At 39.8% G+C, this 24123-nt stretch overlaps 1 protein-coding gene across 1 annotated transcript in view; it reads left to right on the top strand.

Moving 5' to 3' along the window:
• Window positions 1-20104, top strand: part of wdr70 (WD repeat domain 70) — a 40833-nt gene extending 20729 nt beyond the window's left edge. The window contains exons 11-18 of the mRNA XM_078270714.1: window positions 4031-4130; window positions 5075-5159; window positions 5263-5401; window positions 14448-14548; window positions 15052-15131; window positions 16842-16958; window positions 18596-18758; window positions 19476-20104. Of these exons, the coding sequence (XP_078126840.1) occupies window positions 4031-4130; window positions 5075-5159; window positions 5263-5401; window positions 14448-14548; window positions 15052-15131; window positions 16842-16958; window positions 18596-18758; window positions 19476-19563 (873 nt within the window). The 3' untranslated portion in view covers window positions 19564-20104. The remainder of the gene's footprint in view (window positions 1-4030; window positions 4131-5074; window positions 5160-5262; window positions 5402-14447; window positions 14549-15051; window positions 15132-16841; window positions 16959-18595; window positions 18759-19475) is intronic.
• The last annotated feature ends 4019 nt before the right edge of the window (window positions 20105-24123 follow it).

The raw sequence follows: 24123 nt of genomic DNA, 5'->3' as shown, positions 1-24123 counted from the left end.
AGCTTCCACAACAGCAGTAACTGATCTAGAAATAGCTGGAAGGGTATATGTTTGCAATAAGCAGCTATAATAACCACTAGCTACCTATTGAAGGCACTACCTTTACTGAATGAGATTGAGTAAAAAAAAAATAAATTATTTTTATTTCCTGCGATGTATTTGTTTTTTTTATATATATATCAAATACATCGCAGGAAATAAAAATAATTATTTTTTTTACTCGATAAATAATCTCATCTCATATATATATATATATATACACACACACACACACACACACACACACACACACACATATATATATATATACACACACACACACACACATACACACACACACACACACACACACACACACACACACACATACATATATATATATATATATATATATATATATATATATATATATATATATATATATATATATATATATATATATATGCAGAAAAAAAAAAGCAAACGGATCTTCGCAATTCTCTATGTAAAGCAGATTTCATCACCTTCTCCTCGCAGTATATTTATGGTATAATATCTACTTTAGATGTGATGTATTTTCACCCAGCAACTCTGCACCTCTTAGACAATACTAATATCTTTCTTACAAACCATATAAATGTGCCAGGACTATCCTCTCCACTAGACCCACTTTTATGGTGTGCCATTGAGCTGCATGCAACAGCTCATAAGACAAGATAATTACAGGAAAATGGTTCATCAGCATACCCTCCTGTTCATAGTCCGCTGACCCAACCCAACCTATTTGTGCTACCATGCATAGATGCGCTCGTAGTTGAAGTAGATGAATAGAAATATGTGTTTGAATACTCTCCCATTGTCCGTGTGAACATGACATAGCGGTGGCAGTGGTCGTTGTGATTGAAACGGGGACCCCAACGTCTTTGTTTTAGGCTGATGAAATATAGTAGTCAATTCTCAAAGCTCAGTCAGTCACCATGCACCCTCAAGGTAGAGTATTGTGTGTTTGACTGGGTTTAAGCCTTACACATTATGCTTTAGCTGCTGTTTATTAGTCCCGAGATAGCCTGTGGTCTCGCTGTTTCACACCTGCTGTAAGATTAGAAAATGTACTTTTTATATTAAATTGACCCCTCGACTTTTATTTCTCAACCAAGTCAGTTTCTAAAGCAGCGAATAAAGGAATAGGAAGATAATCTCAGATATGGAATGAAGAGAATGGATTTGAGTCAAAGGTAATATGTGAGTAAAATGATGATGGGAAGCAGAAAATTATCCCCGGAGAGACTACAGAGGCTAAATAGCCATGGCCCAAAACAGTGGAATCCATGTTATCTACAGTTCAAGGTAACCGTTATCTGTCTCGTCCAAGTTAATAACTTCCCTCCATTTACTTTGGAAGTAAGGTATGGCCTCGTTTCCTTCTTGTATCATAAGGACACATCACTCATTCACCTCACGCTCCACTCTCTCCTGCTCTTTTTGCCAGCATTTCTCTATCTTATCTGTCTTCCACGCTCTGTGCTCACTTCAAATTCCTTATCCACCTCTCTGAGTCAAAAGCCTGTATTGCAGCAATTCTCTTTTCACTGATTTATTTGCATTCCGTTTAGAATTAATGAAAATGTAGCTGTATAAACCAAGGTTATGTTTGTTTGAGTGTTAGCAAGTCTACTTCCCAGACTATTGCTTCACCACTGTCTTTTAATGATCGATCTCTATAATCTGGCTTTACCCAAGTAAAACTAAGGCAGTGGGAAGTAAATGTGGAGAGAAGACAGGCATCATGGCATTGTAGTTATTACTGAAACAATTTGATTCGTTTGTTAGTTTATTATTTATCAAACATAAATGTCAAACACTTTCTGGTTTCAGCTTCTTGAATATGAGAGCTTTTCTTAGCTCTATGTCTTTGTGCACCAAATACCTTTTGGATTTTGGACCATTGTCTGAACAAAACATGCAATTTGAAGACGTCACCATGGGCTCTTGACAAATATGCTGGACATTTTGAAGACTAAATGATTCGTTGATAAACAGTTGCATCCCTAATTAAAAAATATAGAGTAAAAGAAATCTAAAATTCTATATGCTATACCTTTTTACTTAGAACATTTGATTGGTCAGCAACCATGAAATGATTTTTAACATTGCTCTATTTGTTTACTAGTTATCTCGTTTTTCTTTTACTTCTGTTCATTGTCCATATTTTGGGTTGCCTTTTAGAAAGCTATTCTTCTTGCTGTTCCTTTGTCTTCATGTGTATGTGTGAGAAAAAAGATAAGAGAAATTATTATTTTCAGCCTGGAGCTGCAGACCTTGGCACACACGACAGCACGCACTACAGTAATACACCACACACTCTGAGCACAGAAAGTACAGCGCACGGCTGGCCATCTTGAAAACAGCAAGTTAAAATGCTTCTGTTTGCAGGGGGGACATTGCTGCAGTGGCTGGAACTAATTAGGAATATTTTGGATGACTTTTTAATTGGGTGTATTGTAATTGTTAAACTGCCACCAACACTTTTCCTTAAACAACTTATTATCTGTTTTTTATCCATAAACTACACCGGTGAGATTTCATTCCCTCTAGCTTTGTAATCAGTCTGTTCTCACCTCCTATAGAATTACCTCAACTGAAATGTTACTTAGCCTACTTGGCTTGCAGTGATGCGTGCTGATCATTGCAGCCAAGTTGAATAAGTTGACATTCTCAAATACAGCAACATGCCGAGCAAATGGTTACAATGGCAACATTATACGCATGATTTGCCTGACCTTGATGGTGGAGATGTAGCCTACGGAGCTGTAATACTTTGTGTTCGATGTGCACCGTCTCTGCTTCAGAATTACGTGTACTCATATTTAGGGCTTCAATTTAGGATTATTAACGATTTATCTGCTGATTATTATTTTTGGATTATAATTCATTATTTGGTCTATAAAATGCCAGAAAAGAATAAACAATCATCATAAGCCTTTCCTAAAGCCCAAGGTGATGTCTTGACTGATGGGGCTGTCCTTTAACTGTTCACAGGAGAGGCGAGGGTTACTTATTTACTTCCTAGCCAATACTTTAAACACTTTTCAATCTCCACCTCTAAGTACTGCTGTCTTCTATGCTTCTGGCACGTGTTGTTGAGAAGCCAACATTTCAATATTTTGTAATTAATCAGGTGGTCGTTGATATTTTGATGTGACACTTATAAATAGTTGTTGTTACTGGCTGCCACTAGTTGTTAAAGGATGGCTAATAATAATAAGATAATCAAAATGGCCCTGTTAGCCGCCCAGGGCTGCACATAAAAGGGTCTGATGTGCGTTATTGACTGGTAGACTGTATGAAGTAGAAATATTATTACACTATTTCAGGTAGGAGCAAAGGAAAAATCAGTCTGTCAGAAAGGCCACCTAAGCTTGCCAAGGTAAATCTCTGTGGTCTGTAGCCTTGCTACAGAGTGCAGTGGGTACAGTTTGTAAGGTGGCTGGTATTTTCTAAGTTGTAGTGGGCTTCATAGTTAAATATATAATATGGTGTTCACGAAGGAAATGGAAACCGTGTGTTATTTTGAAGACACAGAGAATGAAAATGTATTTTTGTTACTTCAGTGAGCAACTGAAACGAATGCTACTGAAGCAAAGCATTTGCACTTTCATACTGCAGTACATCAGGAGATTATAGGGCTCTTGTTAATATTGATGAGCATGAGTTCTATAACTAATGATCAATTACATCTTGTCTAGGTTTTCTTTGTCTCTATAATGTCCTTTGAGACTTGTCTGTGATACATCAACAGTATATAGATGAATTAACTTAACTTCTGTATTTGCTCAAGTATTTCTACTTTTGTCACTTGCACATACCTTTTTATTAGACAAAGACAGGAGTGAGTTGCTGCTATCATGACCTCCGTACTACAATTTTACTTTCATGAACAAAACATGCAAATGGAATAATGAAATGGCATTTAACCTTTGACCCATTCATGCCAGTCTTCTCATAAACCATAAACTATATACCAATGCATTGTTTTCTATTTTCTTCTTAGGTCCATACAAAGTTCCACTGTCGGCAAGCACACATTCCAGGATCAGACACCTCTTGCCTCTCATTTTCGTATGATGGCATGACTCTCGCTTCACGTGGAGGTAAGACAAAGACCTTAATCTTACGGTATCCTCCCAAACCCCACAGGCAGCAGTTGCACACATTAAGGTTGCCTTCATCAACAGCCCAGCTCAGAGCCTCCAGTTTTCAGGTCCATTCCTTAACCCTGCATCCAAAGTGATGGTTTTAAAGGTCCCATGGCATGAAAATTTAACTTTGAGTTTTTTTTAACATTAATATGAGTTCCCCCAGCCTGCCCTACGGTCCCCCAGTGGTTAGAAATGGTGATAGGTGTAAACCAAGCCCTGGGTATCCTGCTCTGCCTTTGAGAAAATGAAAGCTCAGATGGGCCGATCTGGAACCTTATGAGGTCATAAGGGGCAAGGTTACCGCCCCTTTCTCTGCTTTGCCCGCCCAGAGAATTTGGCCCGCCCATGAGAAAGAGCGAGACATCATGGCTTGAAAACAAGCAAAGTGGCAGTTGGTCAAGGCCACACCCCCACCCTCCACCTTGCCCCCCCTCTCTCCTCCTCAATAGCATTTAAAGCTGCAGACACAGAAATGGCACATCCTTAGTAAAGCTCATTGTGGGACTGGGTCGGGAAAGAGACTTCAGATACAGTATTAGGGGACCACTCTGTATAAAAGCATCCAAAAAGCAGCATGTCATAGGACCTTTAAGCAGTAGCTTTTCTCTTCCTGCGCAAAATAACGAGCCACCACCAACAAAAAACAGAAGATTCACTTGACACTTGAGTTCCTTTTTGGTATGTGATCTAGTCAGGAGGTTTCAAAGACAAAGACAAACAGGAATAACTCTGTGCAAGTACTGTGTACATAGTTCTGTAATGTAAATACAAAATAACTCTTACAGCCTTGTTGTATCTAGGAAAAGGCAAAGTAAATAACTTCTAAGACCGTTTCACTGTGGTGACGTTCTGTTAAGTAAATATTACAATTTACAGATTACCTGTTGTCTTTCTAGGTGATGACACTCTGAAGATGTGGGATATACGTAACTTCAGGAATCCTGTGAATGTCGCTACTGGACTGACCAACTACTTTACAATGTGAGAATGTTTTAACTTTTATCCTAACAATCTGCATGATTACTGGAAATGATGTATGGTTTTTAAACTGATGATATTGTATGTTTGTAATGTTCTCTATTAGGACTGACTGCTGTTTTAGCCCAGATGACAAACTTCTTGTAACGGGGACCTCTGTGAAGAAAGACGAGGGAAATGGGAAGTTGGTTTTCTTTGAGCGAGCTTCCTTTCAGAAGGTCTATGAAATAGAAGTCACCAATGCAGTAAGTCCTGCCTCAATCTCCACAGCCACAACTGCTCTCATTGCAAGATGTTTTTTAATATGATATGTTGGTTACAAACCAAAATGACCCAAAGTAATGTGCAGTGGAAAAGAAATATAATGAATCCACAATGAAACAATGAAAAACATAATGAAACCAATGTGTATGTCTTTCCTCCTCCACGTAAGTAGTCTGGGCTCAAACAAAACTGCTGCCTTAAAATGTTTTTACTTGTTATAGCTCCCTCAACAACAGACGTCTAAAGGTGTGTGTCCGTTGTCAGCATCATTTACCTGCTTCCCATTCATTTCTATGGGATCAACCATGCAATGCATTCTGGTAGCGTCACAGGGACTTTGGAGAAGCGGGGCGTCGAGTTGCCTGCTCCTCATTTGCATTTGAATCCAGCCAACTTTATGCAAATGAGAAGCGTCTGGCTCAGCTCACCGGCTCCCAAATCTGACGAAAATCTTTTACTGACCATTATCGATCTGAAATGAAGACAGATTCAGCAACTGCATGGCCTATTTCTCGCTTAAAATGTTTTCAGAAATCCAATCCAATCGAGCCGCCATTATGGTGGGTTTTGAAATTTGGGAGCAGCCAGTCCCACGTAAGGCGTGGGACTGGCTGGCTGAGGGTGTTTTCTTTGCTTGTCAGTGGTCAGTGAAGATAAACTGGTGGCAAGCCCACTAGCGTGCAATGCTGGGAAGTGGGGCGATGCCATCCATGAAAACAATGCATATATGGACACGTACTGTCAGGCCTCATTATGCCAGCCAAACAGATTTGACTGGCCTGATATGAAGATTTATTTAACTTCCTATTTATCCCAACACAGGATTATTCCAACAAATTAGAAATGGAGTCTATTATTTGTTGTAGTTGTATTTATAACATTTTAATAGCAACTATGTAGTAGTGTACACCAGTGTACACTTAGTCAGTAGCCTCTGTTATGTATATTTATAGAGTAAGAATCCTAGAAACCCAAGTCTACAAAAAACTCCTAAAACATAAATTAATATCAGTTCATGCAGAAAGAGAAATTGTTTTTTTGTCTTTTTTTTTTTTGTAAATCAAATATCAAATAGCCCAATCCTGTGGCAGTGAGTAGACATTTCCCTTTAAATCACTGTGTTTGAAGTTGTATCTCTGCAGCATAGCAGAATACGTATTTTCTCGATCTTCACCCTGGGTGAAAGATTGACGTGGCGGTCTTTGGGGAAAAATACAGAGGAAGATGAGAATGAGTTATGGAGGGGAGTGAAGGCAAAGGAGGAGTAAAGTTTGAGGCAAGCTTGGAGAAAGTGGAGTAATGTGACCTTTCCTTACTGGAAGGCATTCCCACAAACCTTTGGCACGACAGCTATTGACGCTTTTATGTGCCTTTTTTGAGTTACATTTGAAATGAAATTATCTATTGCCACAATCAGCATGTTCCATACACATGCACTACACTTTCAAGCACGTTAGCATACTATGTACTTCATACTAATCCTGCTTTCTCAGAGATCCATTTGGTGAAGGCAACCAGCCATAGGTGCTGAAATGAAGGGCAGCATGAAGGGTATGTGTGTGTGTGTGTGTGTGTATATATATATATATACTGTATATTTTTTGTTTCCTGCTCCACCTCCTCCTCCTCTGTCCCTCCTTTTCAACAGATTTAGCACTGTGTATCTGTAGTCATAACAGTGAGATCTGACAGAGGCTAATGGCTTCTAACTTGGTTTCCCTGGCCTAAGGCATGACACTTTTACATGGGCCACTGAGTGAACGTGTTCGAGAAAGGGGAAAGAGACAAAAGGGTTTGTATGCATCCCCCTGTGCTACCAGCCAGCTGCTGTTAGCTTCCAAACCTTGGCACAGCATCGACAATAAGTGCACACCCCGCATAGTTGCACTGACTGAGGGGAGGGCAGACTGTGTTCTGGTTGACCCATTTTATCTGAGATTTCAACTCAAACTGAATACATTTATTTTTATCTATTGCCATTTCCTTATCTAAATGACTTTTTGGAGTTTTAGAGATTAAAGCTGTCAATGTATATAAAAGGATGACTTGATTGAATTCAAAGTTGAGTGTGAGCTGGTCTGAAGTTAGAATAAAGAATGACGCGGAGTTAAAATAGAATTGACTGAGTTCTGTGGATACTTTGATGACTAAAAGCACTAAGAATAACATCTTTAGCATCAATATACTCCCCATCAGTTCCTTGGTGTCCCTTCATTTAGGTGGAACAAAAGCAACAATCTTTGTCCTACCATAATGTTACACTATTGTTTTGTGCAAGGATTTCTCAAAATTAAAACCACATTCTAGATGATGATGTTGTTGTATTCGTCTTCTCCTTTTCTAGATAGCAGAGCTCCTATAATAAGATGGCAGCCCACAAAACCTGCCCCCTAAATAGTGCACTCCAATTAAAATACATTTGACTTCTGAATGTTCAGCATTAATGGTGTAACTCATAGACAGTAGGTGGCATTATTAATTTGCACAACATAATCCTTATATGTATGGATGTCTGGCATTTAGATAAAACAGTGGTCTACATAAACCGAATCAGCTGTAACATTTGCACCCACTTCACCGTGGTGACGATATCGCTATAGGCAGCATCAAAGAAAGACCTCAGACACTTAGGGTCAAAGAGTCTGTTTAGAACTTAACAACCCTCCTTCTTTGCATCACCCCACGGATGTTTGTCTTCCCTTTCACTTTACTAAAGAGGCTGAGCATTTGGAAGTGATTTTTCCATTGGCCTTTCACTTGTTCCACCATCCACCATTGTGAGAAACTCACAAAGCTTCAGCCCACTTTCACTGGAAAAATGGCAAAACATTTTCCTGTCTGCTCAACCTTTGTGCTGCACAGAAATCCAGCAGATTTCCCATAAAATCCCACCAGGTGTCACAAAAAAAAATTCATTCTAGAAATGGCTACATTCTGCCAATACATAAAAGCTTGAATTTGTGGGTGAACATTTTGAGTTGGGTGGCCACATGAATGGCACACGGGCTCAGAGAAAATATGTTGTGTTGCTCCTACAAATATTTTAATTGGCTGTTAATGGTAATTAACATCACTCATTGACAACTGAGATCAATTACTGTGTTATAGTAAAATTGCATTGACATTTCAGTTTTCTTTTGGGCATTTTGACATCACTGGGCAAATGTCAATATATAGAGGTTTAGAGAAGCATGTACACAGAGAAGTTTAACGGGGCATTGGTTAGGGTTAGCTGCCAGATTGCCCAGACTATATTGATGCACATGTTTGGATTGACGCCTTTCATGGTATTTAACTGTATGTTCACATTTGATAGTTTTCATGAAATTAATCATCTGGATTAATCCCCCCCAAACCCACTGACCTTTACTCTAACATTCTGGTATTGGTAGCTTTACCCCCTTTTTTTAAAGTAGAATTTTAATGCAGTGACATTTAGTTTTGCTGCTGATCAGTTTTTTCTGGTTGACATGCACTCTGTGAACCTGATGAATGTGCCATTTACTATGTTTACATCAGCCGTCTGCTTCTCGGATGGCCTAAGAATTTAAGTGCAGTCTTTATAAAGTGGCGTACCAGGCAGGCGAGTGAAAGGAAGGGCCACCAATCATTTCTAACTAAACAGTCTACATAACCCCAGACCTGGATTCTAGGGTACGCCTGGGAGCGGAGGCTGTTTTAGGCTCATTTGGTAAATACTTCAGACACTCTTAAGCTTATCTTAGTCTATCAAAAGGGGCAGAAACCAGGTGAGACCATGCTGACTATCAAAACACTGAGCTTTTGGCTGGATTTAAAATGGAACTTAAACCTGCAGCCCTCATGCACATTCTGTAAATGTGTGCATGTATCACTTTGTGCTGAAAAAGGAAAAAAGAGCACTGGCTTTGGATCAGTACTCAGTAAATACATCTAAATCGTGAGTGTCTGTATAGAAATTAGTACTGGGAGAGGAAAAAGTGGCATCAGAGCATCCTTAATATGATGTGCTTATGCTTGGTACATTTTGAAATCTGATATTAGTTTGACTTACAGGTGTAAGATTCTACAAACCCCAATTCCGATAAAGTTGGGACATTGTCTAAAATGTAAATAAAAACAGAATATAATGATTTGCAAATCCTTTTCAACCTATATTCAGTTGAATACACTACAAAGACAAGATATTTAGGGCGTTTTCACATTTGTATGTTTGTTTGCTTTGGTCCGAATCAGTTGGTGAGTTAGTAAACGTGGAGCGATTTGCCCTCGTTCGGTTTGGTTTGGTTTCACACCTGGAAAAATCCAAGCGTACCAAATTGCGTTATTACAAATCAGGCAAGAACGTCAGCCCTCTTATTGGTCGGATATGTCTGGGGGTGTGAGCAAGAAAGTAAATACAGGAAGAAGGTCGTGTGTTCTGGTCTAGTGGTCAGACCAGCTAATTTTGTTAAAATGATCAGACATTGTTTCGCGAGAGACGTTACTACATCTGCTCTGGTCACCGAGACTTCACTCTGCTCTGCCGGTGTCTGTCTCCAACTTTAGCGGCAGCTGGTTTGACCACGAGATATGAGTGACGGACGGGAAGCTTGACCGCAGTCTATTTCTGCGATAGAAACCCTGCGAGCTGCTACAGTTTGCTGCTCTGCTGCATCGCAGATTGCTAAACACACCTGACTACAGTTCAGACTTGCAGAGTATATATAGTTGGTGCGGTTCAAGTACGGATCACGTTCTCACCAAAAACAAACCGCTCCAGAGTTCGATTGAAAGCGTACCGAGACCACCTCTTCAAGCAGGTCTCGGTACGCTTGTTTGCTCCGCTTTTGGTGTGCACCAGAGTTTGATTGCCGTGTTCTCACCTGCCCAAACGAACCACACCAGCGGGGCAAAGAACTCTAGTTCGATTCAACCGAACTAAAGGCTGTCGGTGAAAACGCCCTAAATGTTCTTTTTTTTGCAAATATTCACTCATTTTGAATGTGATGCCTGCAACACGTTCCAAAATAGCTGAGACAGGTGCATGTTTACCACTGTATTACATCACCTTTTCTTTAAACAACACTCACTAAGCGTTTGGGAACTGAGGACACTAATTGTTTAGCTTTGTAGGTAGAATTCTTTCCCATTCTTGCTTGATGTATGACTTCAGTTGCTCAACAGTCCGGGGTCTCCGTTGTCGTATTTTCTGTTTCATAATGCGCCACACATTTCAATGGGTGACAGGTCTGGACTGCAGGCAGGCCAGTCTAGTACCCGCACTCTTTTTCTACGAAGCTAGGCTGTTGTAACACGTGCAGAATGTGGCTTAGCATTGTCTTGCTGAAATTAGCAGGGACGTTTCTGAATAAGACGTTGCTTGGATGGCAGCATATGTTGCTCCAAAACCTGTATGTACCTTTCAGCATTAATGGTGCCTTCACATATGTGCAAGTTACCCATGCCTTGGGCACTACGCCCCCCATACCATCACAGATGCTGGCTTTTGAACTTTGCGCTACAAACCAATAACAATCTGGATCGTCTTTTTCTTTTTTGGCCCAAAGGACATGACGTCCATGATTTCCAAAAACAATTTGAAATGTGGACTCGTCAGACCACAGCACACTTCTCCACTTTGTGTCAGAAGAGCTCAGGCCCAGAGAAGCTGGCAGCATTTCTGGGTGTTGTTGATATATGGCTTTCACTTTGCATGGTAGAGTTTTAACTTACACTTGTAGATGTAGCGATGAACTGTGTTAACTGAATGGTTTTCTGAGGTGTCCCTGAGCCCACATGGTAATATCCTTTACACAATGATGGCGGTTTTTAAGGGATCGAAGGTCACGGGCATTGAATGTTGGTTTTCAGGCCTTGCCGCCGAGATTTCTCCAGATTCTCTGAATCTTTTGATGATGATATGGACTGTAGATGATGAAATCCCTAAATCCCTTGCAATTGTATGTTGAGAAACGTTCTTAAACTGTCAGACTATTTGCTTACGCAGTTGTGGTGATCCTCGCCCCATCCTTGCTTGTGAACAACTGAGCCTTTTGGGAATGCTCCTTTTATACCCAATCATGACCATTTAACCTGTTCACCTGTGGAATGTTCCAAACAGGTGTTTTTTGAGCATTCCTCAACTTTCCCAGTCTTTTGTTGCCCCTGTCCCAGCTATTTTGGAACGTGTTGCAGGCATCAAATTCAAAATGAGTGAATATTTGCAAAAAAACAATAAAGTTGATCAGTTTGAACATTAAATATCTCATATTTGTAGTGTATTCAATTGAATATAGGTTGAAAAGGATTTGCAAATCATTGTATTTGCATTGTATTGTTTTTATTTACATTTTACACACCGTCCCAACTTCATTGGAATTGGGGTTTGTAAATGATCTGAATAATTAGTTAAATATTTGTTCCTGAAGAACAAATTCATGCAGTTGCAGCTAAAGAATCATTGATTAGCCCTACTATGTATTTTATGTTTCTCTGCATGGAATGGGATTTTTGTATAGGGAGAACTATTTTGGGGTCACCAGTTGCTATTTGCCCATGCTACACTTACCATGTCATGCTTGATGGGCCTTTTATACGAATGGTCAGTCTTTCATCCTCAGTAAGAGTAGCCAAGCTTGAAAGGTATGAGGGAGGCCTTGACTCTGTTCTTTCTTGTGGCATCTTACCCAAGTAAATCTTGCATGATGTAAAAGCCAGTTGCTCCAGTAATGCAGTTCACACTAATTACAGAGTTCTCGGACATGTGCCCACTCAGTGTGTAGCTGAGGTGTTAGGTCTAGAGTTCTTCTACTGCATTCAGTTGGCCTGTATGTAGCCAAGTCAGTCAGATTTGGATCTGCACATTTGGATCCACTCACCAGCAACTAAACAAGGAATGCAGCTGTAACTGTTGTGTCCCATTAGTGCCGCATAACTTTATTTCATAATCAGCGTACATTTGGGCAAGTCGCTGTTGTCTTATTTATGCCGAATCAGCCTTTGATATTTTAATCTGACGGGACATAGAAGGCTGCTACTGAAGAACTGACTGATTAAAGTTGTCTCCTTCATGATGTGATGTAATTTTGTGGACATGAAGCGTAAACAGGGGTTCCTAGAGTATAAACACGCTGCTTTGAATATCTGGAAAGCAGTTTTACTGTTGGACTGGACTGAGCTATGCTTGACTCTGGGCTTCTCAGTGGATCCAGCTGGGGTGGGCCCCAATGAACTGTTCTTTTTTAGGCTGCTCTGCTCTCTCTGTTTGTCTAGTTTCACTGCTGACAGAATGATTTGTTTGGGTCTGAAGAGGTTGTTTTCTGAGTTTGGCTGGGCTGTAGTTACCTGGCTGTGTTGTTTTAGTTTTACTGCCGGATTTGGGTCGTGCTATGTTGTGTTGCCATACTGTGTATTGGGTGAATTCCTCGAGCTTTGACAGTAACACAATTCCTAACTGTTGTCTCATATGTAGGAACTGCCTGTGTTGCTAAAGCAACCCTGACTGTGCAATTTATAACCCATTACACATTTACACTGAAGCACATCCACAGTGGGTAGACTTCAATTGTTCATGATGCAAACATGTTGACACATGTTTTTATCAGTGTTGAGCTTGAGCATTGTATGGGAACAGCATCTCCCTCAGGACAAATAAGCTGATTTTCACAGTTCTGAATTATTCATTAAAATAATAATAAATTATGTTAAGATAATAAATTGCAAACCAATTTTTGTTTGTGCTTATTAGGTCTGAGTAATTTATTGGAATTATTTATACATGTCATCTATGTACCAATGTATGACTGGAATATGTGAGTCCCATGTTAAGGACATCCTGTTTAAAGCATTTTCCAGATCTTCTCCCAGTTACAGCTGGCTCATGATCTAGTTGAGCAGATTAACCCTCATCTGGCCCATGAACTACACATGGGCCACACAAGCTGTTGGCCTGATAGTGTAGATACTGTATGCTTGTATGAGGTTTGTGTAAAATGTAAGCAGATTGTGAGCAATTTTCACTTCTACAGGCACAAATTCTCAATTTTATTGCATACTTGCGTAAAAATGTTGGAACATGAGTATGTAAAGTACATTTATTTACATGGTGAGAGAATTTTAATTTTATATAGAAAAATTGTTATCTAATGTATTATATGATTACTTGATGTCATATTCTATAGTTTTGATTGTAATATTGAAGTAAAGTGTGTGTGTGTGTGTGTGTGTTTTCTCCTTCCCATGGTATCCTGGTGGGAAGCTGAACAGCTGGGCGCTAAGCAGCTTTTACCGTCACAGAATCTGGACATCCCAGTCGTAGTCCTACCCACCCCCCATCCTACGCCCCTGTACTAGACCCCTGCCCCCCAGATTGCCTACTCTGTTCCACATAAAGACAAACACTCACTCTCTCAAAAATTCTGTACAACTACTGGACATGCATACATGACACTCTTAAACACAAGTCGTCAAAGGAGTTTGTAATGTGTGAGGAAAAGAGGCACTACTGCAGGAAGTGTAGCTCGCATATCTCAGAATGAACAGAGGGTCTTCATCACTGTCCAACAACTGTGTAGATTTCTCTCTCTGCTCCTCTTTTGCTCTCTGTCTCTATCTCTCTTTCTCACACACACACACACACACACACACACACACACACACACACACACACACACACACACACCTCTGGATAAATGTGGTCACATTTGCGTATTGGCACTGGGCCATCTGTCACACACAGACTGAAGGATCCAGCCCTCATCCCAACAACCAAATATAGTCAACTAGAGCAGCAGAGCACGCTGGGACTGAGCCCCACGCCCCACTGTACCACAACCAACCTGGGTCATAAACTCACAATACTTCAGACAATAAATTGTGATTGTTAACTTTTGTTAGCCGAGAAGCAGAAACATCCTTGCAAATCTGAAACACAGTAGAGAAAGAATTTCACAACCTGCTGTGGGCAGCTGTCTTAAAGCATGACCTCCTTTCCTCGCATGCACCATCTTCAGTTACTGTACACAAAACACTTAACTGTATCTTGCTGTTTCTGTCTGTCTATTCCAGAGTGTCGTACGCTGCCTGTGGCACCCAAAACTTAACCAGATAATGGTGGGAACTGGGAATGGACTGTCCAAGGTCTACTATGACCCTGTTAAAAGCCACAGGTATGTTCAGTTTAGACCTTTTAGAAATAAGACCTTTTCATTAACAATTCTCATTAAAAGTCTAAAACCAATAATTAATTTATCCGAACAGTTATTCTCTGTGTAGCCACAGCCTGAAATATCTTGCCGCTATGCCATAGAATTCAATTGTTGACCAAAAATTATTAAAAACACATGTAAGAGCCACACTGTTGTAATAGATAGAACGTATGTGTTCACTGTAGTCAACACTGTGTAAACGTAAGCAAACCAAATACCATAATTGAATCATTTGTTTGCTGTTCCTAATATATGTAGAAACACTTCATGTCAATCATGTTTTTTTGGACAACAGTTGAGCTCTGTGGCACCATGACATAAGCAATATTAGGCAGGTGCTGCAAAGAATTATTAGTGCGATAAATTCATTGTTGGTTTAAGTGTCTTCAGGTAAATAAAAATGATGTTACGTGATATGACGCATGTTAAATAGCTGCATTTGTAACCAACTGGCTCTTTTCCAGAGGGGCTAAGCTGTGTGTAGTGAAGAGTCAGCGGAAAGAGAGACAAGCAGAGACGCTAACACAAGATTACATCATCACACGTAAGTTCTTTTATGCCTGTTACTCTCACAATCTGTTTCATCCATATCTTCTAAGAATAATAGAATTCGGCAGTTAATAAACGTTAACTTAATTTCCCGCTCTCCTGCCGTGCATCGACTTTTCATTAGTAAACAATTACTAAAGCAATTAAAGTGAAGTGCTTTTCTCAAAGCCCTCCAGCAGTTTAGTCCACCTTAAGCCACTAACCCATCTGCTCTTCACATGATAAGGCACATTGTGTTACAACAACGAGAGAAACATCACTAAAACGATGGCGGCCATCATGTGACAATTAGACTATATTCTGAGCAACCTTCTCAGCTATAAAGGACAAACAAATCCTCATTTACATTCTCTCTCTCACACACACACACTCTATCTCATACCCGAGGCGTTGCGAGGAATGATAGTGTTTCCCGGCTTTCACGGGCCCATTAGCTGATGGAGCAGGGTGTGGATGAGTGGATCGCCAGCCGCAGGACACTGTGCCATGTGGTCTGCAGTCACGCCGGATCACGCTAGGGACAGCCGCCTCTCCCACCTCTACTGGCGTGATCTCCTGCTGGTCCACACGTCACACACACTAACTAACCCCCCCACCTGTCATCCTGTCATATCACCAACACACGAGGCTGTCATCTCTTTTGTGCGTGCCTCACGCTCCTTTGCCCAAAGACTAAGATCATCTACCTACACGTATGGAACAGTTCCAGAATCGTCGCCCCTGATTGGCTGCTAAGACCCAATTCAGACGCCATTTATTGTTTGGGCTACTGCAGCCACTTCAGATACATCATGTGATTTCATTGCCATGCCAACAGGGTGTGAAATAGGCAGGCATTTGATTGCCACAAGCAGCGAGTGACGCACTTGATGCCCTGGCACTGGAAAATTAGAGGGGACAGGAAGCAAGTGATGGCCCATTGAGAAACGCGAGGGAATCTGTTAACAGTAACCTTTTTGCTTAATGTAGCGTGGAGGAGAAGAATTAACACTGAACAGGGACAGGGCTCCTGAATGGAAAATCACTTTATCTAGCCCTTTACTAAAGTGTCTCTTTGTAACCCCTGAGGATAAGAGCAGAGCATACACTCACTTTACACAAGCACAAATGCTCTCACACACACACACACACACACACACACACACACACACACACACACACACACACACACACACACACACCTCTCTCTCTCTCTCTTATACATACATACATACATACATACATACATACATACATACATACGCACGCACGCACTTCACACACAGCGGCACTCATTCACACTTATTCATGCACACGTTCACTCACACTCAATTTAAGTGCTGGGGCCTTTATTGTGATAGTGTTCACAAAAGTGTGAAGAGTGGCAGAGTGATTGTCTGTCTGAATCTAAACATGGGGGATATAATGAATATGGTGGTGTGCACAATGGCAGAAAGGTCAACAGGTGAGTGTTTTTGCGTAAATGCTGCAAATCTTCTGCAAGTTGTAGTAGTGGGTGAGGTTGTGTTTCTGCACTTTCTTTATGAATACGCTGCCAAATCTCAGCTTTGCATATTGTCTTCATTTAGCGACCTAGCAGTATACATGAGCTACGGAACTCTGAACATATTGCCAGGTGCCCTGCCTGCTTATTTGTGCGGCTGTGTTATGTGATCTTGCAGTTACCTAAGCAACTTGATTATCCTTGTTTACCCTGTGTCTCCAGCTCATGCCTTACCCATGTTCAGAGAGGCCCGGCAGCGGAGTACACGAAAACAGCTGGAGAAGGACCGACTTGACCCAAAGAAATCCCACAAACCCGAGCCACCTGTGTCTGGACCAGGTGAAGTGCTTTTTTGTTTTTGCTTTTGCTAGTGCAAAACATTAACTTCACAGAATAAACAAACAGTAAGAAGAAAATAGACAAAAGAGTAACAAAAAAGGCATGCAATAGCATGTACAATAAGTGTCCCTGGGAGAAAAAACAATTTTTCAATGTGATTATAGTAACAAGGTACTGCAACAGTTCTACTGTTGCAAGTGTAGTATAAGACATGTTCTTAACTGGATGAATACATGATTCAGTTTGAGGCAGATGTACAAAACCACAGTTGTTGATGTGTTCAGTATTATGCAATCCAGCTGAAGTCAAGAGCTATAACAGCACTGCTCCCACTTGGCCTCTCAAAGATTCATTGTAGCCTGCTGTTGTCTCATATTTCTTAACTGCTGGGACATAAAATGCATTGCGAACTTACTCTGGAACCCATGGTCAATCTGTTTGTATTGTTAATGTAATACACACGTTTACAAATGTCTCACCTATGCGCGATCATGGATACAGTTTGAGTTTAGTTCCAATAAGCCAAGGTGCCAGACATTTCCTGCTTCATTGTATTCCAGCTGGCTCATTGCTGCTGTTTTCTTATTTTCGTTTCACTCAATAATTCCTTAAGTACGAATGTTCTTACAGCAATCTAATGGTTCCTCGGTACAATACAGTGCAAATGTTTTTTTTTGACATGGAACAAACAAAAAGTTAAACAATTTAAAAAGGGGTGATGAAAATAAGTTTTGCATTCAAATTAATTTTTTGATATATATGATATATTCAATATTTCAGTGTTTTTTGTTTTACCTTACTGTCAAAGTTGTGTAGTCAAAATCTATTTAGACAATTAAAACACTGCTCAGCTAAATGACAATGAATTAGGGGTCCCTGTGTATATACATAAGAAAACATATAGAGTTACAGGTTGAGAGAAAGACAGAAACTTAAATTGAATAGTCTTAAAATGAAAACGTAGGTCCGTTTTATAAAAAAGTACTTGCTAGCAGGCCAGTGGTTTTTAGACGACAGGCTGTCTTTATATTGTTTATCCTGTGTGTTTATCTCGCACTTATGAACTTTGCATAAGTGGAAGATAATGTTTGGTGGTTGGCTGGATGCTTACAAGCAAAAGAAATAGGTGCCTCTCAATCCCCCAAACAACTTCACTGTCCAACTCCAGCAGGAAATCTGTGTGTGTGTGTGTGTGTGTGTGTGTGTGTGTGTGTGTGTGTGTGATTCTTGAAGACAACTGTAACAATGTCCTCCCTGGAAAGCAGCAAGTTCTCTTAAGTGCAGTCAAATACAGCCAACAGCACAGTAGTACTGTAACTACCGCAAAGATCAGTGTAGCTTTTACTCACTACTTTCTGGAGCAAGAACATACATGTACAAAACAGAATTCTACCTAAAGTCATAAAAACTCATAATGTATGAGATAGTATGTCAATAATAAATTGGCATAATATATTACTATGCCAATTTATATTAATAAATTGTGTGCGTCTGTGTGAGTTGAGTAAAATAGTGTGTCTTGCAGTGTTTTCACATTTTTAACATTAGAGCAATTCTGTCATGCAACATTAAAAAGAGGTATTTTTTATGTACTAGGTCTAAACTGTATCTAATCCAGTAATCGTGTGTCCTGACAGGTCGTGGAGGAAGAGTAGCAGCTCATGGTGGCACTCTGTCTTCATTCATTGTGAAGAATATTGCTTTAGATAAAACCGATGACAGTAACCCACGGCAAGCCATCCTACGTCACGCCAAGGAAGCTTCAGAAAACCCTTACTGGGTTGCTCCGGCATACACACAGTAAGAAACCCTCATATCTTCAGTTGTAAAAAAAAAAAAATATAAATAAATGATTTACACACTCCCTGTCCACCTCACTGTCTTTTCCTTACTCATATTCTCTCATTTCTGGGTTTCTCTCATTAGTAAGAGTATCGGGAGTGCTGCTAATGCTATTGTGATGGTACTTGGGTTTCTTCCTACTGGTGTGACACATAAATGTTTAAAGAGTTGTACAGTTTTACAGGTACACTCTTCACACTGCAGAAAGGAGAGTAATGAACGACTTTAGATCGCTATCGGACTCAGACAGCTATGTAAACGTGGAGCAAAGTTGTAAGCCAAATGAAACAGACTGTTTCACATACTGCAAGGAAACAGTCTCTAGTTAAACATATACTATATTAGTCATATACATTATAGTAGATCAATCTGATAAAGTACACTACTTTTGCCTGGTTGCAGAGCTCTCTCAAGCAGTAGGCTAATCGTCATTACCACAGCTCTTTGCTTGGCTTGAAGGATCAGCCCTGTAAAGGCAGGTCTAAATTTGGTCGGAGTTAAAGTCTTCTGCACCATTCTACTATCACATCTGCAGCCTGAACTATCTTAAGCTTCAGTTGGCTTGTGTAGAAGAAATAATTTGTCCACATTTATAATATTAAACTTGTGTCTTGTTTAATCTGCAGTTGTCCGAAAAGAAATGTTAAATCAAAACCCCTTTTTGTTTCCCTTTAGGACCCAGCCAGAGCCTGTGTTTGCAGAGGAATCGGAGGAGGATGAGGAAGCTGACAAGGAACCGGAGTGGAAGAAACGCAAGATCTGAGGTGCCTCAACTGCAGCTCATCTAAATGGAATAGCAGACAGGGTGGGCTTGTGTGTGTGTGTGTATATATATATATATATATATATATATATATATATATATATATATATATATATATATATATATATATATATATATATATATATATATATCTCTCTATCTATCTATCTCATGGTAACCAGAAGTTCTCAGGATCAATCCCAAAACACTGAGTTATTGTCAGAAAATGTGCATAGGAGCATCAATTAAGTTACTAAAGTGGATAGTCCTGTCCTCCCTCTCGTAATGTTTGCATATATGTATTTATGTGCATGCTTCTGTGTTAAGGGGTAGCACATAAATGTGCGTGCATTTTTACTTTGCAAGCATAATATAGTTTTATACATAAAACTGTTCCTCTCATTACAATTTATCAACCCCTGGAAGAACTTGGCTTTTTACATCTGTTTTGTTTATATGGACTTTATTTTCATCATTTGCATTATCCTCTCCTCCCACATCTCCAGAGTTTGCTAATGCCTCATAAATTGTCTCCAGATTGTGTGGTCTGGTTGTGTTCATTAACTATGAAGAGCAGGTTTGTAAAAAGTAAATTGCAAAGACGTACACAAACTTGCAGCCAATTCTATTCTTTTTTTTAAGGGTTTACGCTTTTTAAAGCTGTGCAGTTTTGTTGGATGTTAAATACAAAACAGTCAGACATCTGCTAATTTAGATTTTTTCCGACATGCTGTATTTCACCTCAAGACCTCTTGTCAAATAGTGATATATTTAACCCAAAGTGAAGTTATAGATCTGCTTTTACCAGCTGTTCAAAGGAATTATTCTGGCAAATATGTTTTTATGAGGCACTGGCTTTAACCTGCAGATATGCGGTACACCCACTTCTGGCCAAGCCGGCGTTTTGACTCGCTGCTTTTAATAAAGGTTTGACAGGCTACTTTTTGCACAGTTATTAAATTGGTAAACTTTACTGCAAGTGCTGCAATTTTCTAATATTGATGAATAAATAAGAAATTATATTTAAAATCTTAATGTTAAGGTTCACTTCCTAGCTGTCTCTGTAGTTTTTAACATCCTCTCTCAATCTTTGTCAGCAAATTGAAGTTAATGAAGACTATGATATGCAACCCTGACTTAAACATGAACTGTCAAGCCCAAGTACCAAATTGCATTGTATTTCTAGGTGCTCAAATTGCTTTCATGCCTCAATTTATAAGATAAAACTTAGTTGTGACTACAAACATACAGTATGTTTTTTTTGTTGCATTGTCTTTGCAAAGCAAATAATCTGGAAATAACTGTACTGTATAGCACACCTACGGAGTGGAGCCATTTCTCTGTTTTCTCTTTGAATGACCTGTACAGTGTCTAAACATGTTTTAACTGACAGAGAAAACCACAACATGCAGATCTCATGGAACCCATGTTTGTCTTCTTTATACAGTGCATCTCTTTGCAATGCAACCTCTGCCTACAACAACAAACTAAATGTGAGTGTTTTTCAACTAAAAGTAGTTTGTAACAAAGAAATTAGAATTTTACCGGCAAGATGACGAGAATGTTTTGACAACACATTTTCCGTTTTTCCCACCCAATTACTCAGTAACTGATATTTGATGATTTGAGACAGAAATTCTTTACACTCCATACCCGTCATTTAGCTGGTGTTTCTACTCGGTCACTTACAATGGGCGAAACTGTAGAGCAGTTTTTAATTCCTAGCCAACCAAAGTTACAAGCAGACAATTGAATGTCTGTGTCCTGGGAGACTTCCTGTGGCCATAAAATGAATATGAGACAGAGAAATACCAGGACAAGAAATATGGAACGACTAAAACAATGAGTGATGTTTTTAAGAGCAACTAAAGTGGAGAGTTGAGAGGAGAGAGGCTTCATGGGGGAAAGGCTGACGTCACACTCTTCTTGAGAAAGAGTTCTCAGCCAGCAGCAGCGTGAGAAGTGACTGCTGTCTGATTGACTCCACCAGCATGTGATGAATCAGTTGGCACGTGGAAAAGAGAAACTGTGTGGAGCTAAAACCAGAGCCTCCAGGTACAGACATTTTAAGCAGACTTTTATGCAGACCTGTCAAAGGGTCAGTTCATCAAAATTACAATGAAACATCTTCCCACAGTACCTGCAGGGGTATCTATTTATGCTCCCACTACAGATGAGGTGAAAACTAGTTTTTGTGCTGCTCAAAGCATTAAAAAGTTTGAAAAACTCAACCCCAGATACTGTGTCCTAGTTATTCAGAATATTCCATAGACCTCTATATGACTAGTTTTCATCGGAACCTCTTTTACCCAAGAAATAGTCGCAAAGAAAACTTTCTTTTTGTGGCCACCAGCAACCACTAATTACTGTCAGCTCTAGATATCCTGTAGGATCAAATCACATTGAACTTGACGTGAATTAACAAGTAGGACCCAGATTTGTGGACTAAAGGATGAGGCTGACAATGTCTGTGGCACTCAGTCACAAGCCCATTGGTTACTACTGAAGACATGCAGTAAAAACAAAAAGTGAAACATGCAATCATTTGAGTGACATTATCATTCAGATAAGAAAGAGAAAGTTCTCTGCGCTTCTGCAGACCACAACAATCCGGTGCAACCAAGGCAGGACAAAAACGGTATAAAGTAACAAAAGATAGCCGGTGCAACACAGATGTCTTCTTACTTGATGGTTTTATTACTTAAGGTGCAAAACAGTGACTAACGTTTCGATGTAGAGTTACATCTTCATCAGAGTCCTCTGATGGACTCTGATGTAAAATGTAACTCTACATCGAAACTGTTTTGCACCTTAAGTAATAAAACCATCAAGTAAGAAGACCTCTGTGTTGCACCGGCTATCTTATGTTACTTTATGACATTATCATTCATTAGAGCCATGCTTCAGGACACCTGGTAAATATTTGCTGTCTTTTATCGACGTTTTTTGGCCCCTACCAACTCCTGAGGGAAATGTTTCTTTAGCTGCTAAGTGCTCCACTATGTTCACCAGCTAGTGAACTAGCTAGCTACTTTGTCTGTCTGCCTTGTGTGTGTGTTTTTTTTTTTTTTTTTTTTAAAGAGTTTTAACAGCTGCCTACGTATGAAAACGGTGAAATGGAAAGGGCATTAAAGTTGTGGACCATAAAACCAAAACAATGAGCTGAAAGACGGCGAAGCGCTCTGTAGAGTTGGGTGATAATTCTCTGTACGTTTGTCACTATGAGCGACCTCTTTTATGTACACATGGTCATTTGATCCATTATTTATATAAAATTACTGCTAAGAGCTGCTTTAATTATAAAGCCTAAGCACTGAAGAGACATGCCATATTTTTTAAAACGAAAAGCATTTAAACATCATTGATTAAAAAAACTCTGGTCAGTATTCAGAAGCCCGAAATATTTGGAATTTAACTTGTGACTTGTATTACAAGAATCTAGACTTGGACTTGAAAACAGCTTGTCGTACCTTAGCTATACGTTGTATACACACCTTGAGCCCGTCCTTAATGACTTGCTGTTTGTACTGCTGCCATCTTCTCGTCAGCATTTACAGATCTTTGCACAGTGGGAACATAGCGCCTTGATTTACTGTTCAGTGGCGCTTTACGGCTAGCTTTTGTTTACTGTAAGACCCTGGGCTAATGTTCAGGAATGCACGCCACACAGTTGAGGCCATTTCTCAAATTTTCATCCTCAATTTTACATGATGCTTATGTAAACACATCACAGGCAAATTATCACCATCTGGCACCGGCGCATAATTGTACATGGCAGAATACCAGGAGACACGCTCATTTAATAGAAACAAGTTTAATTCTGTAAAAAGTTATAAAATGAATATTGTACAAAAATAAAGTTTGCAGAGAGCTTTGGTTCTGTAACACAAAACAAGTGAGACGACATGACAGGTTTTTCACAGAGGTGTTCAAACAATGAGTGAAAAAGAAATCAATCCCTTCTTTTATTATTAACACTGAGGATTCCTTCGCATTGTTACCTTTTACTTATTTACCTTTAAATCCAAATCAGAGGACTAAAATTGCCAAGGAACAGTTGAGCAAACAGTCATGAAGATGAGAGGGCTAGTGGTCACAGTTTACACACTTAAATGTATGGTATCGGAGATTAGCAAGGCACTCTAAGGGTTCTGGGAAGTCTCCTAACTGCACATTCTCATCTGGAAAGGTTTATAGACAAATCAGTTGTTAAAGGGGAAGATGATCCAATTGATGAGGTATGCTGTGATAAAAGCTCAATTTTTTTTCCCTCTCTGTGTAGTGTTTGGCCTTAATTCAGCTTGATGCAGTGGATTTGTTCTGTGTGCAGGGGGATTATACAGTAAAGCTGGCTTGCTTGCTGCTGGGTGGGCACAGATACCTTGGTCCCTAATCCGTCCTAACATCAAGACCTACCCGAGGGCTCTCTTTGTTCCACTTAAAACGATCCCCTCGCAGGGTCTTGATGGGCAAAGCAACTTGCTTTTAAAGAGCCACATGTTTTCCTGGATTCATATTTGTGTATAGTTTGGGAATAAACTTGACTGAACAAATTATTAC

This window comes from Sander vitreus, chromosome 16 (assembly GCF_031162955.1).
Source record: "Sander vitreus isolate 19-12246 chromosome 16, sanVit1, whole genome shotgun sequence".
Taxonomy (NCBI): Eukaryota; Metazoa; Chordata; class Actinopteri; order Perciformes; family Percidae; genus Sander; species Sander vitreus.
Note: the sequence above shows the minus strand (reverse complement) of the source record. Positions and strands in the feature narration are given on the sequence as shown.